General features: G+C 39.7%; 2 protein-coding genes across 2 annotated transcripts in view; both read right to left on the reverse strand.

Moving 5' to 3' along the window:
- Positions 1-3,560: 3,560 nt before the first annotated feature.
- On the reverse strand, positions 3,561-8,221 carry trmt112 (tRNA methyltransferase 11-2 homolog (S. cerevisiae)). The gene is made up of 4 exons (XM_015379370.1): positions 8,006-8,221; positions 6,351-6,452; positions 6,045-6,137; positions 3,561-3,956 (listed from the first exon to the last, which is right to left on the reverse strand). Exons 1-4 carry the CDS (start codon positions 8,078-8,080, stop codon positions 3,855-3,857), a joined length of 372 nt encoding a protein of 123 aa, XP_015234856.1. The 5' UTR covers positions 8,081-8,221; the 3' UTR covers positions 3,561-3,854.
- Positions 8,222-10,939: 2,718 nt separating this feature from the next.
- Positions 10,940-21,305, reverse strand: part of atg2a (autophagy related 2A) — a 33,894-nt gene continuing 23,528 nt past the window's right edge. The window contains exons 29-42 of the mRNA XM_015379743.1: positions 20,548-20,674; positions 20,195-20,418; positions 18,652-18,881; positions 18,433-18,568; positions 17,825-18,046; positions 17,646-17,747; positions 17,329-17,413; positions 16,088-16,244; positions 15,921-15,990; positions 15,743-15,825; positions 14,894-15,015; positions 14,635-14,789; positions 14,362-14,520; positions 10,940-12,380 (exon numbers count right to left, since the gene is read on the reverse strand). Of these exons, the coding sequence (XP_015235229.1) occupies positions 12,144-12,380; positions 14,362-14,520; positions 14,635-14,789; positions 14,894-15,015; positions 15,743-15,825; positions 15,921-15,990; positions 16,088-16,244; positions 17,329-17,413; positions 17,646-17,747; positions 17,825-18,046; positions 18,433-18,568; positions 18,652-18,881; positions 20,195-20,418; positions 20,548-20,674 (2,109 nt within the window). The 3' untranslated portion in view covers positions 10,940-12,143. The remainder of the gene's footprint in view (positions 12,381-14,361; positions 14,521-14,634; positions 14,790-14,893; positions 15,016-15,742; positions 15,826-15,920; positions 15,991-16,087; positions 16,245-17,328; positions 17,414-17,645; positions 17,748-17,824; positions 18,047-18,432; positions 18,569-18,651; positions 18,882-20,194; positions 20,419-20,547; positions 20,675-21,305) is intronic.

Raw genomic sequence — 21,305 nt, forward strand, 5'->3', positions numbered from 1 at the left:
TTTTGAGCTGTTTTTTAAAATCTAGCATTGAAGAAGTCTCCCTATTGTGCAGCAGGAAGCTATTCCATAAACAAGGAGCAGCGATGGAAAAGGATCTGGGCCCTGCAGCCAGTGGAGTGAGGTCAGGACCGGCGTGATGTGATCACATTTTGGAGTTAAGTTACAAGACGAACAGCTGCATTTGCAACAGCTGTAGGCGAGACAGCAAAGACTGGCACACACCAACATAGTTATAGCAATCTAATTGAGATGAAATAGAGCATGTTATCCATTAAGCATGGATAACTGTTTCAAAGGGTTGTCTTGAGAGAAAAGGTTTTAGTTTTGCCAATTGTTGATAAAATCAAGATCTGACAACTGCTCTAATTTGCTTTCCCCATTTAAAATCACTGTACACCTTAAAACCCAAAAGTCGTGACGGTCGATTTAAATATTGTGTCGTAGGACTATAGTTATGGAGTCACACGGGCCATTAGGTCCAAACACTATAACCTTTGTCTGAATAACTAGATTAAATGGCTAAACTGTCTCTCTAACATGCAGTCAAGCTCTCTATATAATATTATACTAATATTTGAGAAAGCTGGCTCTGCTGGCTTGACTCTGATATTCTTTTTTTTACGAGAACTTTTGTTTTCTTCATTATTTTTATTTTTTTTATATATATATATATATTATATACCTATAAAACTGGAAGGACTTTTACTAACGTTTTTTTCTTCTTTTCATTTTACATACTTGTTGATCATGCGAAACCACAGCAACCAAGGAAGTGGACTTTATATACCTGGGAGAAGCTATTTAAATCTGAAATAATACATCAACTACTTCCATGTGTACCAGCTGAGTTGGTGCTTGAAAACTGCTCTGAAACGTCAGCGCAGCCATGTGTCAGTAAAACACATAATGCTGCTTTCACCTTATTCTGGCTGCATCCCTGCTAGGGGTTCTTCTAACTTGTTTCCTAAAGATCTCACATTCCCTATGGTGACTAATGGAAGAGATGGTTTAAATTTCTTGTTCATCTCCTTGCTCCTGCTCAGCATCCTCAGTGTGTCCTTCTCAATTCATCTGGTACTTAAGGATGTAGTTGTACTATTATATCCGCTTTAGAGATGTTAATAAGCTGCTCCCAGGTGTAAACACCCATGGTACACTCACCATTTCTTTTCACTCTGTACGCGTCTGACTTCCAGTGCCAGGCAGAGTCCTGTTACCTGCAGAAATACTCAGATGAATGTGCAGTCATTGGGTGCATCAAAGATGGACATGAAGCTGAGTCCAGGGAGCTGGTGAACCGCTTTGTTGTATGGTGTGGAAAAAATAATCTGATCCTGAATTTCCACAAAACAAGGGAGATGATTGCAGACTTCAGAAGAAACAGGAACAAGTTGAATCCTGTTAACATCATGGGAGAAGAAGTGTAAGTGTTTGAGGGGTATAAATACCTTGGTGTTGACTTAGACAACAAACTAGAATGGAGACGCAACTGTGAAGACATCTATAAGAAGGGACATAGCAGATTATACTTCCTAAGGAAGCTTAGGTCCTTCTGCGTTTGCAGCAAGATGCTACATATCATCTATAAGTCTGTTATGGAGAGTGTGATCTCCTCTGCTATCCTCTGCTGGGGTAACAGCATAAGTGCTAATGAATTAAAAAACCTAAAAAAAAAAAAGCTAATAAAGAAGGCTGGCTCTGATCTAGGAATTCCTCTAGAGCCTTTGGAAATTATTACACAAAGAAGAATTCTTCATAAAGTGAAGAACATTATGGATAACAGTGAGCATTTTCATAAGATTTTTAAACGAAAACAGAGTATCTTCAGTAAGAGACTTCTCTACATTCGGTGCAAAACAGCTATCAATTTCTATAACTAAAAACAAAACAAAACAATGAATTACTACAAAAACAAATTTCCCTTTAAGATTATTAAAGTATTTTTGAATTCAATTTTTATGGATTTTTTTCATCCCAACTTAAAGTTCAGATTTGCAAAATATCTAGCTAATAACTACCTTAAGAAATTTGTTTATCTTTAAAACATTATACTGTGTTTGAGTTTATCCTTGTAAACAATAGAACCAACCATTACAGTTTCTAATCAATCATTGACTCCTGTTTTAAATTCTTGTACCTAACATGGTAAAAGTCACTGATTTATTGTTTAATATTCAATTTATTGCCTATCTTTCTTCCCAATTGCTGTTTAACATCAGGTTCTGAACCCCAGCTCTAGGAACCATAGCCCATGTTGTTAATAAGCAGCACAGGATTATTACTGAGGCTATGATGAATTTCTCAGGTAAAATGAAAGTTGGAATTAGCTCAGATGTTAGAATAATACATATTGAACTCTAGCATGGTCTAGAAAATACCTGCAGAGTATATTTATGATATTAAGTTTATCAAATAAGTCTGATTAACATCGTTTTTCATTAGAAGTGGAAATAAATGGGCCAGGTTAGCCTAAACTAGCGGTTAACAGTGTTGCACCACTTGTATGCAAGTTGACTAGAAGTTGAGAATAAAAACTTCATAAAGTCCATTTTACAAAAACTTCTTTGTTCTCATAAATGAAACATGACCCCTTTAGCTGATTTTTGCAACGCTTGAAGCAATTACAGGCATTTCCTGCTTTTGCCCAGATGAAAAGTGGCACTAATATTTGCCAAAACATTGACTCCTGCAACATAAAGCAGCCTTAAATTATTCATGGACCGGATCTCGGCTGTGATTTGCACTTTCAGCTTGTTGGTGCTGCCAGCTGAGGAGGAGAACCACTGATTTTATTAGACCACTCAAAAAGCAGCCTATCCGTTTTTATCTTCAGCGTTTCACGCTCTCAGTCGAGCTCCTTTCTTTTCTGTCTGTTCCTCTTCAGTCTCATTGTTAATTACAGCTCAGCACTTCTGGAGGACTATTAATCTGCCAGGGGTGGCTTTTATTGCTGCTCTGCTGCCATCACATTATACCGTTATTATAGTTGCGGGTGCAGGCCTGTAATTGCTGTAAGTAGAAGGGAAAGGTAGGAGCGACTCAGGCAGCCTCCAGGCTTCTGGTCAGGCCAACCCTTCCTTTCATCGTCTGTCCTGGCAGAGTTTCTAAAAATGATAACGCTGCCTGTGAACAAACAAGCTCCTGTTCTGACTTGACTGCTGCTGTGAACTAAAGACGGCCAGAAAAGATTGGAAAGCCTCTTCATTCATCAGAGTGGCCTTGCCTCCGCCTGTCAGCGCATTTAGGAGGATCTTACAAACTGTGGGGCATCTCAGACCATGGATCCCGCCCAGGTGGGGTGTCGTGTGTGGGTTGCAGAGCTGTAATGTGTGGCTTTAAGGAGTGGGTAAAAAAAACAGACTTCCTTAAAAACAACTTCCAGCCTGTTTTTTTTCCTCCCTCTTTTCCTTAAAGCCAAATATAGACGAGCCACTGCCACGTCATCCAACCCTGAGAGAGGGCGAGATGGGGTTCAGAGCCGTGCCTCTCAGCGGTTGTACTCCAGCACGCTGTAATATAAGTGAATCCATATTTTTCCACAAAAACCAAATGATTTCGGCTGTCAGGAAGCAGTTTTATTGAGAAAAGAAAAAGCTGAAACAGTTACAAAAATAAATACAGATCAAACCACTGGGGGTTTCTCTCAGGGAACGTTTCCATCCATTATTCTTTTAATCTTTTCCATGTGCAGGGAAAAGGGGCTGCTTAAAATGTCGTAACTACAACCAACCCAAAGGATGTGGCCTTTACTCTCATGGAGGTGACCCAGACTAAGGTCCGGCTGATCCCTGAATAACAAAACAGTCCCATCGGGGTTAAAGGTCGGGTTGAAGATTGTGGGGGAAAAAAGCCATCTATGCCTCGTCTTCGTTCAGCAGCATGTTGGGGATTCCTCTAGATATCGGGAACTCTCGACCCGATTCAGGACACTTCAGACACCCCTCTATCACCTCCACCTGCAACAGGAGGAAGACAAGAACCGTGAGAGGTTGCGCGGCTCAAGGCGACAACAGAACTTAGGTTCTATTTTTATACCTAAACCCTGTCATGATTTAAATATTGTTTTTTGTGCTTTGAGTCTATTGCATCAAACTCTGACAGTACAGCTGCTATGTGCTGTGACAAACTGGCACTGATCACCATCTGTCAAACATGGTGTTGGCAGCATCATGCTGTGGTAATAATGTTCTGCAGAGGAAGGAATTTTAGGTGCAGTCTGAAAACCTTATTTTGGACCAGTGTAAAATAAACTACTTTATATACAAAACACATATTTATTTTAAATGACAACAGGTTTAGATTGTAAAGTCTTGTTTTTTTGTCATTTTATGTAGATGATTAGTATATTCAAATATTTCCAAAAATTTAAAACAATCCAATGGACTTTGTTTCCAAGTTTGAAGCAGTTTCGCTTCCCATCCAGGAAGCTTTTTCAATTCAAAATGTCAGGAATAATGTTGAGTTCGAGGTCTGGGGTATAAAACCTTGATCTCAACGCTATTACTAATATTTGAAATGAAAAAGCGTCCTGGATGGGAAGCGAAACAGCTTCAAACTGGAAACAAAGTCCATTGGATTGTTTTTAATTTTCTTTTTTTCTTTTGGAATGACTATGACCTGGATGACAGAGTATCTTCACCAGCATATTCAACTATTTGTCTCCCTCTTTATCAAAAACTCTTCATATTTGTTAGATTTAGAATATTTGCTGTTTATTATTTTTTGTTCTGCAAAAATAAACTAATCGGACACTTTTTACTGTGAACATTTCATAAAAAAAAGAGGAAGAAATAAAAAGTAAAATAGGAAATAATTAAATAGATTTCAACACGGAAACAAGTGCTTGTTCTGCTTATTAAGTTTCATTAACAGCATCTTCCAGAGGTGTAAGTGGACCTTTAGGTGGTCCACAATGGCTTCTAATGATTCTGTCCAAACAGGCTAGAGAACTGACTATTTTTTAAACTTGTAAAAGAAAGAATAAAACAAACAAGTCTGGCTTTAGCTTATTTCCTACATGTTATGTATTCATAATAAGCATTTCCAAAACACTTAAAAAAAAGTGATCTTTTTTACCACATTGTGTATTAGTATACAAGGTTCCATTTAAGAAAATTTATATACTTTCTTTTATGTTAGGTTTTAATGTTTTTTTTTGTATTTAAAAATCTGAAAACACAAATTAAACATAAATGCATTTCAGTATAATCTTCTAAGAATTTACAGGTTATCTTTGTTCTTTTCCAAATGCCATGAAGCTTTTGTGATTCTCCTGTAATTTTATTTATCTGGACGTAATTTTTTTTTTTTTTTTATCATTCTAGCTCTGAACTTGGTGAGCCCTAAGTTAGAATTTTCTACAAAAGCCATTCCTGGTACATGAAGCCCTGTTCTCACAGGTTTTATTTATAAAGTCTGCTTTCATTCTCAGGCAGTGATTAATCGATACGTATCAGTGGTGGGAGCAGCACAAACAAGGGTTACACACTGGATCTAACATGCTCATCTGACCATAGTAAAAGACCAGGTAAAATATTATTTTTTATAAATTTTGTGGAAAGTAGCTACTGTAAAACCCTATTTTTGTGAAACCCTGACAAATTTGCTTTACAAAGAAAGTTGACAAAGAATGTACAGGAGAAAAGTCAGAGACTTTTGCTACTATTGTTCCAAAGTAAATCCACATTTTTATTCATCTTAAAGATTTGTGTGTTTTTTTTTTGTTTTGTTTTTTCAAATCATTTCTCAAATTAAGCTAAATATTTTTGATTGGTTCTTGGCTCGCTTAATCCCATCTCCTGCTCTTGACAGAAGCGGATCCTCACTTTGGCCCAGATGGGAGTAGGTGCTGACATAGAGCCAGTTTAATTAGTCAATAGCTGTTGGTTTATGAACCGCATACTAGTGCAAAGTGAGACCCAACACCAAAATAAAAACAAAAACTCTAATAAAGAACGATTTAATCCATCATTATTAATTACTAATAAGTATGACTCAGCAGTAACCAGGGCTGCAGCCTTAAGATTGAACATTAAGATCTTTACCTCCAATAGTACTCTGTGTACTTTCTTCAGGAAGTCTTCATTTTTCTCAAAGTCTGGCACCAGCTCACGTGGCAGGTCGTCTCGATGACCCAGCTATGGAAAAGAAAACCAGCACAGTTTTAAAAACATTGGCTCAGAACACTTGTTATAACTCTGCACATCTTAAGCTTAGAATGAACAAAATCTCAGCATTAGCTGATGTCAATCTTTTTACATACAGTTACACATATCAGTACATTCATTTAAGCAGTAATTAAACAGCTTTCCCCCCGAGGTTTGTCATATAACTGATGATCTCAGACTGACCTGGTCTGCGGCCTGGACCAGAGCGCTCCACTCCAGTTTGGGGATCATCCGGCAGACGAACTTAGGGTTGAACTCCACCTCATTCACCTTGACTTCAGTGGCCTGCACAAATATCACCATAAATACATAATCAGCAGACTGTCAGTCTAGACCAGGGGGCTTCGACATCGGGTTGGTGACATTTAGAGTCCAACTAAACATTTTACTATTTTATTTGAGGAGGGTCTGTCTGGTCACATCCAACAGCTGCTCACAGTAGCTTTTCTCACACTTGCATGATTTAGCTCATTAATAATAATTGAACTATATTTATCTCACATTGGAGAAATTTATCTCTGAATTTAACTCATCCCCTTGGGGAGCAGTGGGCTTCCATTGTGCGGCACCTAGGGAGCAGTGTGGAGTTAAGAGTATTGCTCAGAGACCCAGAGTTCCGGCTGGGGAGTCAAATAAGTTACTTGCAACTTTCTCAGAGCACAAGCGCACTGCTCTAACTACGAGGCCAACACTCCCACACAAAACAGGGTTCATATAAAACCAAGATAGAAGGAGTAAATAAAAACACAGCACCCAAATGATTATTACATTAATTAAGAATAAGGCAAGCCATTTCAAATTGGCCCCAAGCTCACTCAGGTAATTAGTAAGATTGTTAAATCATGAAATAACTATGAACCAAGGTTTTTTTTAAGAAATTACATTTCCCATCCCTCAGCCTAATCATCGTCTAACCATCAGAGTCCAGACATCCCTCAAATAGAAGATCTCTGACAGCGTGAAGTAGGCTTAAAGACCCTATAAGGTGACACATCATCTACTAATCTGAAGATGTTTAACAACGGATAAGAAACTACCTTCTAGATATCCAACCTGGGAAGAGAGAAGTTTTAAGGGTTTAGGGTTGGGTTAGGGGCTGTGACAGACATCTCAAAATATGAGGTGTGAATAAGTGGTGCCAAGGGGGTCCAGCCTACTCTTGGAGGTCAAAACAGAACCCAGAACAGCCCTAAACCTCAATCTCATCTACCCCAGATAAGGTCACAATTCAATTAAAGAATAAGGAAAAGCACTGATGCCAAAGAGAACACAAGACCCCTCTTACATTTGCCAACAAACATCTTCGTGGTCCTTAAGGTTGTTGGGGAAATATTCTGAGGATATATGAGATAAAAAAAAAGAAAAATGTATATCTACAGGGAGCAGGATGACCTAGGGCAGCCAGGCTGGTTTGATCAACTTCAATAATTGCTTTCTTTATATCAAATTTTGCTTAATCTTTAAAGAGGGAGGTCATTTTAAAAGCAATATAAATTTAAAGAGGTAACAATTGTAAAACTGAATGAACCTTTTACTAAAAAGTTGGTAGGGTTTAGTTAAATTGATGACATCATACAGTCAAAAGCTGTGAGTGTATTTACTGACAAAATTATATAAATAGATGATCTTATGTGTAGTTCACATTGTTATGGCTTTAACTTTGTGGCTGAGATAACATACATCACTTTAAATCCAGGAAAAAACAATAACTTTAACAACGGAGAATTCGTGCATTTAAATCTGTACCGACACGAAAATCTCATAAAAATGACTGAATCAGAACAGCATGCAGCTCGATGTTAGCATTAGCCTAGGCTAGTCGGGTGTTAGCCGTTTACCTTAATGAGGAGCGGGTATCCCTTGGTTACCCCCTTCACGTGCGACGTCAACATGTTGTGCGTGAGCAGCTTCATGTTTACAAACAGATGTTTAAAATGTTACAGAAAGCAGCGTTTTGAAAAGCCACAAACGGACAGTTTGTTATGAAATATCCTGCAGCAGTGTTCACATGTGTAGCCAAAGGACTGTCGTTGCACCGCTTTAATGATTCCTGACTGCGCCACACTTAGTTCCGACCGACATGGTACCGATAATATGTTTAAAACTTTTTGAAAAAAATATTTTCTACTCTTCCTATATGAATTGTTTAAATTACTTTATTTTTGAAAATAAAGACAAATAACATTATTTATTGCCAATTGTTTACCTCACAGGCTTAGATATAATTTTAAAACAAACTAAAATACGTGTTTTTAAGAAATCAAAAATCTTAAAAAAAACAAACAAAAACTGTAACTGTAATTATGGTGATACTAAATGAAAAAAAAATATTGCACTAAAATAGGCAATAAAATATGCATTAATGTATTTTTTAAGGAACGTTGCCTATGTACACAGATGTAGCTTGAAATGAAGAGAGCCCTGTTTTATGACTGTTATCAAATATTTATTGGACCTAAAATAACTGTATATTGATCTAAAATAAAAATAAGAAATAAAATAAGAATCTGGAATGAAATAATTATATACATTATGCAATTTCTGTACAAGAAAACCAATCTGCAGATTTAAGGACAGGATTTATTTCCCTTTATTCCATTCATCAGTTTACCTTCAGCATCTATTTAATTTGATAATTGCCTGTAAAAAAAAAAAAAATGAACCCAAAAAAGATTAGAATTTATATAAGTATTTATAAATATTATAGTATTAATATTTATAAATATTATAAATACTCCTACACAGTTTAAAAAATTAAATGTTAGAACTGTAAATATAAAGTCATATGTTTATATTACTGTTTATATGTATTTTTTTTTACTGTGCTCAAGGCTGCACTTTAAAAAAAATAAATTTTCTAGAGAGCTGTTCTTAACATTTCTTTTTGTTTACACTTGTGTATACAATAAGAAAAAATAAATCTGTCTAAGGAAGTTGTAGTAGTTTAAGCTGACTTTAATATGTACCAGCCTCCACACAGAACCAGCTACTAAACTTCATTGACCTGCCATCTATTAACCTCTTGAGCTGCTTCTCAATTCCAGTTGCCTTTCGTCGCAGCAACATCTTTCTCCTTCCCCCCTCTTCCATTTCCTATATTGACCTCCTGTGTGCTTCCTTTTATGAATCCATCTTTAGCTGATTTATGGGAGACTGCCAATGAGGGGTAAATTCCTTGAAAGCAATGCCTTAAAATCTTGTCATGGCTTTTTGAAGCATGAGCACGGAGAGGGCCTGAAATCTCTGTATACAGAGCCCAAAATGTGTATAGTAAGAAGCTCTGGGCAAAAGGGAATAAAACGAAACTTTTGGCCGACAAGAAAAATGCTACGTTGCTTAAGTATAAAACTTCACATCACTTTAACACACCATTCCCACTGTCAGACATGGTGGCGGCAACATCATGCTGTGAGGATGCTCGTCTTCAGATGGGATTGCGAAGCTGGCCAGAACCGAGACAAAGACAGATGGTGCCAAAAGCAGAAAAATCCAGGAGGGCTACTATTTAGAGGCCGCAGGAGCTTGAAGTGGAGGTTCACTTTCCTTAAGAACAACCTTAACCATATAACCAGAGTTATACTGGGGTTTGGATCATATCAAAGAAAGGGTTCAAAGGGTACAGGTAGTTTTGCAAGGCTTTGCATCTTCAACAATGGATTCTGATCAAGAAATTCTCAACTCCATAATTCATCCATAAAGATCACTGTGGTGAAAGCTGAGATCAGGCATGACATATCAAACCAGACAGGTATATTTAGGATCTCTGTGTTTACAATAACATTCTATTTTCTCCAGACAAGACTGCATCTTACATTGAAAACAGGACAGGAAAGATCTGCTAGAGCTATTTAGTAAGAGGAATCTATCAATGTTTAATATATCTGTGATGATTCTGAAAAAGTTCACTCCAGGCAACTGGACGTAAAGTTTTCTAAAAGATGCTTCGCCTCTCATCCAAGATGCTTCTTCAGTTGTGACTAGTGGTGGGGAGCACTGAGTGGTTTCGGTCACATGCCTCATTTAAGTGTGAGTCAGATGAGGGCAGGTAGGAGATGAATATTCTGGGTATTGTTCCTAACGCTGTTTTATAAGTAGGTGAAAGGTTATGTCTAAGACCACCTCATCTGTTGAGAGGTGGCTTTTCTATTTGAACAAAGATGGCTTCATTAACCCCTAACTCAAACAATCTTTCTTCCTTGGCCAGAATATGGACGTTGTTGTCCTCAAACGAGTGTCCTTTAACCTTCGGGTGTAGGTGAACAGCTAAGTGCTGTCCCGAGGAGTTGGCTCTCCTGTGTTGAGCCATGCACCTGTGTAGAGACCAAGCCATCAAAACTTTTACTGATGATTATGGTTTGCTACAAGCGTTTTGTTTTCTTTAAACTTGAACAAAGATCACCCCCAAAAAATATACAGAGTGCCATGTATAACTCATCAGTATCAGCTTCTGGGAAACACATTCATTGTAGGAAACATAAATATGGCATTCAGTACAACACAAAAACAGCTGTAAAAAAAAAAAAGCACTTTTTTGTTTTTACCAGATCCCAATTATGTCAATACTGCTTTTAAAACTTAGATTAACTTTTTGTTCCAGGTGTTTAAAAATATGATATCAGAGCTTGTAATCCAAAAATAATATTTACATTGCAGAAAATACTGTTTGTTTTGTATTAAGTCAAAAGATAGTCCAGTTATATTCATGTTTATAAAGATAAGTTTGAGAGAAAAAAATAAAAAATTCAATATAAATCTCGGTCTATAACAGCAAACTATTTCTCATATGGTCGGTTTAGGTTTTTTTATTTTTGTATTAATTTGTATACTTTTTGTGATATACAGGTCATTCATACACTTTGATAGTAAATAGCAATTACACACAGGTAGTGTAACAAACATAAACCTGTCACCTTTACAGACGTTCGTCCTCGACTCATTCACACACACATGCACACAAATAATCCCTCGCTCACAAAAAAGAAACAAAGATAAAAATGTAAAACTTCCTTTCTTCCATTGTCGCTAAATTCAAATCATCCCAACACTTATTATGAAAAGAGTAAAACAATACAATACCTATGCTTCAACATGAACACAAAACACAGAGTGAAGCATTTAAAAAAAATAACAAATAGGAAGGCATCTAAAATGTAGACAGAGTCAGTTTGGGGTCATTCAGACACCAGAACTGCTTTATGGAAAACAGAAGCAGGAAGGAGAGCCAACAAATGACGTCAGTCTATAAAAACAACTAACTTCATGAAGTCCAGTATGCTACAGGATTTAGAGACCTCAGGGGTTTCTATTCAGTCACGTATGGAGGGTACAAGTCTGAGGAAGGCAAGACGAGTTCAAAGGGCACTCTGGAAGGTTTATGGCACAAATCAACAGCGCTGAGGGGAGCAGGTGCATAGCGGGCTCAAAACTAAACCAATAACTCCAGATGAAAACCAACAGGAAAATGAAAAAAAAATATGATTCTCCTTCTTATTGTGCTTAAGGATCATCAATCTCCTGCTGCAAACTCTGCTGTAGTGAAGCTATTTCTTGGTGTCTGTAGGGGGGAAAAAGTGCGAACTCCTGCTGACAGTTTTGGATTTAAACCAGGTTCTAAGCAGCTAATTCAGCAGGACATGAAGTATCCTCCCTCTGCGTCCTATTCTAATCCTTCCTGCTCCTGCTCGGGGCGAAATCAAAGCCAGCCATGATAAAAACAGAGATATGTTTTCACACAGACGTGATGATGGTCTTCAGACTGAGGAGGGGTAGGGGGGGTAGATATGATGAGCAGCAGAAGCGTTGGGGTTGGTTACATGTATGTAAAACTCTTTGTGTCAGTGGCTGCAGTAGCAGTTAGTCTTTGCCTTGTTTTTGCATTGTAGTACAACATTCTACTCATGCATACAACCATGCATGTCCCACAACCATCATCCCACAGCTTCACCAACCACACATTCATTCACAGACACACCGTCCTTATTCCTGTGCCTCATCTGTGCGCCACTTGAGGAAGTCCTCTTTACGGGCGTCCGGTTTGATCTGGTTCCGCATGCCACCGAGAAGGTTGGAGGTGGCCTCTGAGGCCACGATTAGGGGTCGGACCACTGTGGGTGGGATCTGACGCAGAACGCCGCCCACTGCGCCTGGGAGACCTTTCTGCTCGTGGCCGCGGGACGCCACGTCACACAAGGTCTGAGCCGTGTCGATCACTCCCTACAAAGGGACAAAACCAACAGGGCGAAATCAGTGACACTGAAAATGAGCCAATTAACTATAACACTAAAATCTAAAAGATATTTGTTTTTTCTCATTGCATCAAGTAAAAAATCACAAACTTTTTTGTTGTGATTCTATACGATGTTACCAAAAAAAATACTGCAACTATTAGTGGATTGGCAAGTTAACTTGTTTCTTAAACAAAAATAAAAATTTGCTGTATGCATTTATATCCCTCCCTCCTCTATATTCTCATTACCCTAAAAAATTGAAAAAACCTGTTCGGAGAACAAACAGAATGACTCCCATCCCACGGGAATCCCACGGGAATCCTGTGACCCGTGGGATTCCCGTCTCCTGTAGAGACGTTTCTGTCCGTTTCTGTCCTGATCAGAATATTGACAAATGCGGAGGACAGCGTATAAAGCTTTGGAGACATTTAAACAGAGGAATAGTGTATTCACACTAGAGACTGACATTTTTTCGGGAATCCCACGGGTCACAGGATTCCCGTGGGATTCCCGTGGGATGGGAGTTAGTATTAGTAACGATCACGTGATTGGGACGGTACAGGATTAAACATTAACGGGAGCAGACGGGAGCGGGAGCAAACCAATAAAAAAAAAAAAAAAAAAAAAATAGGATCGATGCCAAAAAATAGAATAAAATAGAAAGAAAAAAAATCCAGCACTGGCGCGCCGCTGCCATTTTGTAGTTTTTTTCCTTGAAGCCTACACTATAATGCGAGTCAAAAAAACTACACGACCCAAAAAGCAACAGTGCTTCCGCTCTGAGTTTTTCCACCCGCGCTCAAAAAAAAAAACAAGAATGGGAGTGGTGCAGGAGCGGGACTCATTCTGAATGGGAGCGGGATGGGAGTGGGAGTAATTTCACCAGGAGTGGGACGGGACAGGATTTAGATTTCTACTCTGGCCCGGGATCGGGACGGGACACAATTTTTTTCTGTAGGAGTGGGACGAGACAGGAGTGAAAATCCACTCCCGTGTCAGTCTCCAATTCACACCGAACAGCAACAATAGCAAATGTTCCCCTGCCTGTTTAACCATCATTAATCAGAGAGGCAGAAAGAAGGCCCAGAGTAACACAGCTCTAAACATTCTGGTCTTTAAGGAAAAGCTACAGGGGGAAGAAAAAAAAGCATTTTAAAGTCGCATTGAAGTTTGCTTTAGGGAACAATGTAGGGGAAACTAGGGGGTGTCAGCATCTGTGGGGAAACTTTATTTTCAAACATCTTAATGATGTGAATTAAGGTGTAAGATGTTTCTGAAAATGCATAACTAGAATCCACTGAAAACAACACTTTTAAATCCTTTGTCTTCTGATTGATAGTTCAGGCTGCTCTGTTACAATAAATCCCAGGAGAAAACCTTATAGGCAGAGCTGTAAGGAAGAAAAATGTAAGTTGTTTGAAAACATCTATAAGCTGTTGTGAAATCTCATCTTCCTAATAATATCCATGCTATTATTTGCTTCTTTCTATATCTATAATACATTTAAATTAACATTGTTTATAAAAACTAAACCTATAAATCCCAGGATGCACTGAGAGATTCAGTGATGTTTAATCAGTACTATTCCACTTTATATTAAAATATGGAGTCAAATTTAACAGGTTGTATTTTAAACCAATATTTGAAGAAATTTGGACTTTTGTACGGTTAAAGAGGAAGAAATCATCACTGGTTGAGTTTAAACTTAATCACTGATTATAAATCAGGAATTTATTCTGAGTTAAACCAAGAGCCACAAACCTTGGTTAAATGTGGACATTAAGTTTCTTTCCTAAAAAGAAGTGCAGGAAGTTTTATTTCCCCCTGATGCTAAACTAGTTGGATGACTGAAGGGTTCATCTTACTTTGCAGTAAAAATATCCTGAAGATACAGATGTGGTTAAAAGATGGCTGTCTGGTGTGATGAAGGTTAATGATTGAGTTTTAATGAAGATGAAGCTCAGCACCTCTCTGACGGTGTCGTAAGCTTTGGCTACTCCTTCTCTGAGATCTGCCGGCTGTGCAGCTCTGCGCGGTCGGCTGGCGGGGGCCCGGCCCTCGGTGATGGCATAACGAGTCAGGGGAGGAGTTGGAGACAAGATGTCATACACCGTCTCTGCTGTAGCCTTTAGGAAAGAAAACAGGCTCTGTGTGAGTTTAAGGAATGTAAAGCATGAATATCTGGGGAAAACTTTCGATTATTTATATCACTTGTTCGTGTGGAAGGAGGGGGAACGTACCTGGATGGCCTGCACCAGCCTGTTGCTAAGCTCCAGAGCAGCTGATGCTGTAGAGGTCCCAAAAGACGCAGCCCCCCTCTGGAGACCTCGAATAATGCGTCCGTCCTTCCTGTACTGCTCTATGGGCAACCAAAAGAGATCCCTCACTCCATGGACTGAGTAGAAACACAGAGAGGAAGGAGAGAAAATAATTAATGAAAGAAAAAAGAAATCTTGTTTAAAAGTGTTTAATGTTCATGTAACAAAGTTTTTAACATACACAGCTGAACAACTGAGTGCATAGGGCCGACCCCTCCCAGAAGGCCTGGCAGCTGATTCTTCCTGATGTCAGTCAGCCATTCTGTGACGGCGTACTGGATCACCTTATCAACACCGAGGAGACTGAAGACATTTCAAGCAACAAAAAAACAAGAAAAGCTGGAGATCAGGAAATTTCAGGGTTTTGATTAGTTTAAAGAGATTATTAGATTTCAATCTCCTTAGTGTCTGTGACACTAACACATATTACAGGAAATAACATCACATGAAAAGACAGGAGCCATTGGTTTGCACTGAGCTGGGGCTTAAATACACAAAAACTCTGCTGTCCCACAGGAGGAGGAGGAGGAAAGGAGTCTGTCCTAAATAAGCTGGATGAACTGCATGGAGTGTTTATATAAAACCTTCAACCTGGAACAGAACCAAACCTCTGGTCCTGCTCCTTGGCGACAGCTGAGAGTTTAAAGATTTCACCATCAAGACCAGAAACAAACAAACTGTGAAACAACAACCACAACTAGGCAACTTGAGCTGCTAAAAACCACTGACAGCATCTTTATAGCATAGTTTGTTATACCTGTCAACACTAGTACACAGTTCTCAGTCTGATTATGGGTTTATGTTTATCCAGAGAACATATCTATGCATTCTAACATAATCTTCTAAGCTTTAATGAGATTCATATTTTAGAAAAATAAGATGACAAATAAAGATGCTATGACTCTTTTTATGACAGATGCAACTCAATGTTTAGCAATGATAGCGGGGCGTGTATGTTGCTAACTATAGCAGCTAAAAGGGGATGTTCTATCATGTAATATGAATCAATGGTCTGAATGTCCATTTATACCCATGTCTGCAGCAGAGCCTCTTCAGCTTCAGTTCTGAACAGTTCAGCTGAGCCAAACCGATCAGAATCCCAGCAAACGTCCCCTAAGAAAGAATAAAGTTGTCAAGCAACCTGCAGATCCTGTAGAGACGTTTCTGTCCTGATCAGAGACTGAGGAGCTGTTTTCATGATTTCTCACCTGCTCGATGACCACATGTTTACCGTGATAGTCGAGCCAGATAGGCACTTCAGAGGTGAAACGAAATTCCCTTTAAAAAAAAAATAGAGAGAAAAGTAATTCAAGCAGGTATAATTTTAATAAAATCCTACATGCATCATGTGTTTCTCCCTGAGATGTTTACACACCGGAAGTAGATAGGCTGCTCAGAGGAGGATGACGAGGAGCCAGCAGAGGAGGAGCTCTGCTCACTGCAGGTGGTTCCCACAGAAGCTGTGAGGTCTGGACCGAGCACAGCATCTGCTCCAGCTTCCTCACACCCCTTCTGTGAAGGATCTAGCTTCACTGGGAAAAACCACAGAAACAACAGGGTTATATATGAAGAAAGAATTGTCTTAAAGTTTACAGCACCTACAAATTATATTCACTCTTCAACCATCTTTGTTTACTGTTGAAGTAGAGTTTTAAATCTGCATTTTTATTTAGCCCCCAATAAACTTATACCCCTGCTGAAGCAATCTTAATATAAATGAAGCTGTTGTGTAAAGGCCTTTATGGAAGAACGGAAATAAAGGAAGCCATTACTGAAACCAAGTCATAACAACTCCTGATTGGAGCTGACAAAGACCATAAAGAGGACACAGCAAATAAATGGAAGATGGTGCTCTGGTCTGATGAAACTGCAATTGAACTTTGTGGCCTCTATAGACACCATCTAGCAGACAGGCATAATGATAGTGGGACAATCATGATGTGGAGTTACTCGTCTTTTACGGGGACAGGAAGATGGATGGAGCTAAAAACAAGGCAATCACAGAAGAAAACCTGTTAGAGGCTGCAGAGTTTTACTTTCCAGCCGGATGAAGACCCTAAACACACAAGCAGAGCTCGTGTGGAATGGCTTAGATCAAAGAATACTCTTAGCTTTGAATAAATATTCAGGATTACACCTTAAATCTAGCAGATCTTTTTGCAAACAAACGGCAAAAAGTTACATCTCTAGTTGTAAAAATCTGGTTGAGTGCCTGTGGTTCAACAAAGCATTGATTCATGGGGGTGAAATATAAATGCATACCACACTTTTCGGATCTTTATTTGTGTAAAACCACTAATGGTATCTGTCAGAATATCTGACAGAAACTTTATGTTTATGTCCTATCTGATCCAAATCATTCATTGACTTCCAAAGAAAAACACAATTCAAGTCAAGAGGAGAGCTTTGTAGTTTTGCAGGTTCAAAACTATGGAACACAATTACATTCCAGGACAGGCGGGATTCTTCAAAAGCTCTTTCTGTGGTAATGAAAGCCCATTTTTACAAAAATCAGATTGTTTTGTTATTCCACTCATCTATGCGACTGGCACTGAAGCCAGCATTTCCTAAGATTTGATAGTTGATCAAAGAAGTGGAATGTTGTGTATAACTGACCTTCAGCAGCAGGGTCCACAGGCATGTAGGGGTTAACATAAGATGCTAGATTACTAAAAAAGTCCTTCAGGAAAAACAGAGCATCCTGGAATAGAGACAAACATAAAGTCTGTCAGGAACAAAACAACACAAACACAATGAACATGACCGATTATGATCCAAAGAAACCTGAGGAAAGTTTAACATATAACAGGGTAAATAAAAATATATACATCATAGGTGAGACTGTTTTTCGCCTTGTTTAAAAATATGGAAATTAGGTTTATTACTTTTTAGATTTCAAACTGAAAAACAAATGGAGGAGAGACAGGAGTTACCTGGTCGATGTTGAGCCGCAGCGGCAGCAGGCTGACTCGAAGGCAACATTCGGGTCCACCGAGTCCCGACTCTGGTAATACCTGCAGGGCCTTCACAGTGAGCTGCAACAAGGAGACATGGAAGATCTCATCCTGATTTCTTCCGCCTGTGTTAAAAGTTCTACATCTTCCAACCTCACCATGTTGGAGTGGGCTCTGCGAGGCATGCTCTCACTGGTGTAGAGGTAGAGGAACTTGTTGATTTGTGAAGAGGCCAGTCGATCTCGAACCTCCAGCTCTTGGACGATGAAGACCTGCCTGGAGAGAGGTTGCTCCCCACTGGGACCGACCCCAGCGCTCAGTGACGCCTCTCCATCCGTTCCTGCTGCTGCCACTGGGTAAGACTCATGCTGGAAGGACACCTGGAGGAGAAAAACACAAAACAATAAACACCTAAAACAAAAATGATGCACAGTTGCCTATCAAGACATTATTTTCCACTGCAGAAACGACAAAACTTCATTGCTCATCACTATTGGGGTTAATGCTGACACACACAAAGCAGAGCATGATGGCATGATGTTAATATAAAAAGACAAAGATAAAAAGACAAGGAAAAAGTCAAATTCAAACGTTTATGCTTTGTCCATGCAAACAATTTATGCATTGGAAAACATTCAATTAATCACCTCTTTTTTAAGAAGATTAAAAAAACAAAAAGCATAAGGACAGAGATATTGAGCCCAAGGCAGCGTATGGGTTGCCCTTTAGCCCTTTCCAGCCACTGTGTTATAATAAGCCAGTTCACCTTGGTGAGTTGGATTTCCATCAGCAGCGAGTGCTGACGGCCGCTGCCTCCTGCCCAACGCCAGGAGTTCTGAGGACGAGAAGAGGCCACAGAGCGACACGGAGAACCGCGAACACCAGCAGGGACACAGCGACCCCTAAAGGCAGTCAGAGATCCGTTTGTAAATCAGGCCCTCAAAAAACATTCAGTAATAAACAAACCAGATGTAAAGTTAAAAACCTGTTTGAGTTCTGAGCATGTATAGACATGGGCTTGCCACCGAAGTCTTTCCCCCCGTAGAGATGCCACACCACAGAGATCTCCTTCAGCACTACCCTGGTGTGGGGCACAGGGAACCAACTAGGAGCTCGAAGCAGGTCGGAGCTTCCTCTTGGCCTGGAGAAGTGGCTGTCCTTCACCCTGATGGGCCCCTGACACAGCACAGTCACCACAGGCTCCCCGTCTCTGGACTGAGAGACATTTACATTAGGAAAAGGTTAAGGAAGAAGTGTCTACAATAAAAAGGTAATAGAATACAAAACTGAGTTTACATTGTCATAGATGAATAACGATAGTTCAGTGGGTGAAATGGACGTACAGAGAAGTTCAAACCCCATCGACACCTTGCAATTCAAAACTTCCACCTTAAAACGGGCGAATCTAAATATAGCCCTGAATTGACGTCAACTCAGGGATGTTGCCTTATTTGGTTTGGCCTGTACTTTTGTCATGCCCCGAAATTTACATACAGACCAGTGGGTTGCCACTGGTTCACTGGCCCGAGAACATGAATAGAGGAAGATGTAAGACACCAGTTTAGCTGTTTAGCTTACAGTTGGGTTTACTTCTTCGAGAATTACAAAGCAGGCAGTTTCTCTATTGAAAATGAGCCAGAACCACAGGCGGAAATGCAGTGTTCCAGGCTGCACGGAGAAAGGGGAAAATGTTCACAGTCTTCCCAAGGATCCGAAGACTCGACAGGCATGGATTATTTTAGTGTATCAGAAGATCCCTGCAAAGTTTGATACTCAGCTGTTAATTTGCTCTAAGCACTTTACCAAAGACAGCTTTCAAAATCTTGGACAGTTCAAAGCTAAACTTCTGCTAAATTTCTTTTAATGAGGGGCTATTCCGACTGTAAGGCCATCACAACCGCAAGCTGTAAGTATGATTTTGTAAGCTGTTGATGGCAATGCTAGTATATCTAGGGTGACCAGATTGGGGTTTGTGAAAAGGAGGACACTTTTGTTCGGCACGGGGCCGTCGGAGTCCAGGCTACCGTCCCCGGGTCGGGTTTGGATGCTCATTCCCCTGCTGGCTCCCTGCCCCCGTCCACCGGGGTTCCCGGACCAGCCCCAGAGCTGACGACCTGGTTCGACTATGTGCTGCTCTGTGGTCGACCAAACTCCGGACGATTTTGAAATTCCCCACAGAAATTTTTTTTTCAGGAATGAAAAGCAGGACATGTCCGGGAAAAGAGGATGTCTGGTCATCCTATCATATCAACAATCTCGATGTTTCAGTGAGTGAGTGCTTGTCGCAATGATGCGTCTTTGCTCAGCAGATTCGCTCGTTGTAAACCAATCAATCAGCGCACAGCTGATCTAAATATTCATGAGCATACCATAAGGAAGAAAACCTGTCGTTTCATTCTAGGGCTTAAAACCAAACTTGCATTAGGGCTCTTAGAACAGCAAATATGCCATTTTTCAGCATTTATAGCACCAAATACCCTATAAAATCAACCCCTTTAAAATAAAAAAGCAGGGACATGAGCACTTACAGGTATGCCCATGCCAGGCGCCTCCAGGATGCAGAAGTCATCATTATCGGTGGAGCCATCAGAGCCATCATCCAGGATCATATCAGGCTGTGCCTCCATTGCTGTGGCAACCAGCCCATCAAGCTCAGAGTCGTCCCTCTGCAGGACAGACGGGATTTGCTTCGACCCTTCACCAGGAAACAAGTAGACGGACACGGGGGAGCCCCTCGGCACTGTAGGAGATTCTAAAACGACAGAATCGGTCAGAGATGGAAGCCCATCTAGGTCTACTGTAGAGAAAAATAACCAATATTCTCCAGTAGATATCCAGACTAATTAGCTCATATCTAAACAACCATGCTTGAAAATAATACCTGGTTCTAAGGTGTTGTCTCTGCAGCTCCTCTCGGTGTCGATTAAGGCATCAGCCAGGTCGTACTGGTTGATCTCTGCGGTTTCAGCAGGGAGACAGGGTGGCAGAGAGGCAGGACTTTCTGACAACTAACAAGACAATATCACACAGGCGTTAAAAGGTAAGACTTTGTTCTATTAGCCACAGCACCTTAAAAACACAGATTGAATAACAAACCTCAATGTGTTTTTTTTTTATTTCTTTGTAATAAACCATAACAAAGTAGCACCTTACTGCAGAAACATTTCTCATAACTTTGACCTTCTATATCGCTGACGAAGGTTCTCAGTCATCCAGGTCATAGTCATTCCGTAAAAATTCAAAAAATATCCACTGGATTTGGTTTTCAAGATTTGAAGACGTTTCGCCACCTCTCCAGGAAGCTTACATTTGAAGTGAGAAAGCTTCCTAGAGAGGTGGGGAAACGTCTTCAAATCTTGAAAACCAAGTCCAGTGGATATTTTTTGAATTTTTACGGAATGACCTTCTGTATCCATAAAATAAATTAATAAAATGCAGTTTCTACCAAATACCTTCAAAAGTAGAAGTCATACTTTGGGAAGAAGGTGCTCTGATCAGATTAGATCAAAATTCCATTTATAAACAATCCTACAATCCAAATAATATGTATGGTAACATGGGGGTGGCAGCATCATGCTGAGGGGATAATAGTTAATAGTCATAGGGAAGTGGCTGTTCCAACCGTTGCATTTATAAATT

This window comes from Cyprinodon variegatus, unplaced genomic scaffold (assembly GCF_000732505.1).
Source record: "Cyprinodon variegatus isolate N-32 unplaced genomic scaffold, C_variegatus-1.0 Scaffold10, whole genome shotgun sequence".
Taxonomy (NCBI): Eukaryota; Metazoa; Chordata; class Actinopteri; order Cyprinodontiformes; family Cyprinodontidae; genus Cyprinodon; species Cyprinodon variegatus.

Coding starts and splice junctions, on each gene's coding strand:
- trmt112 (XM_015379370.1), bottom strand. CDS start 8,080: ATGAAGCTGCTCACGCACAACATGTTGACGTCGCACGTGAAGGGGGTA. Junction 6,453..8,005: donor GATACCCGCTCCTCATTAAG/GTAAACGGCTAA, acceptor ATATTTGTGCAG/GCCACTGAAGTCAAGGTGAA. Junction 6,138..6,350: donor TGGTCCAGGCCGCAGACCAG/GTCAGTCTGAGA, acceptor TCTTTTCCATAG/CTGGGTCATCGAGACGACCT.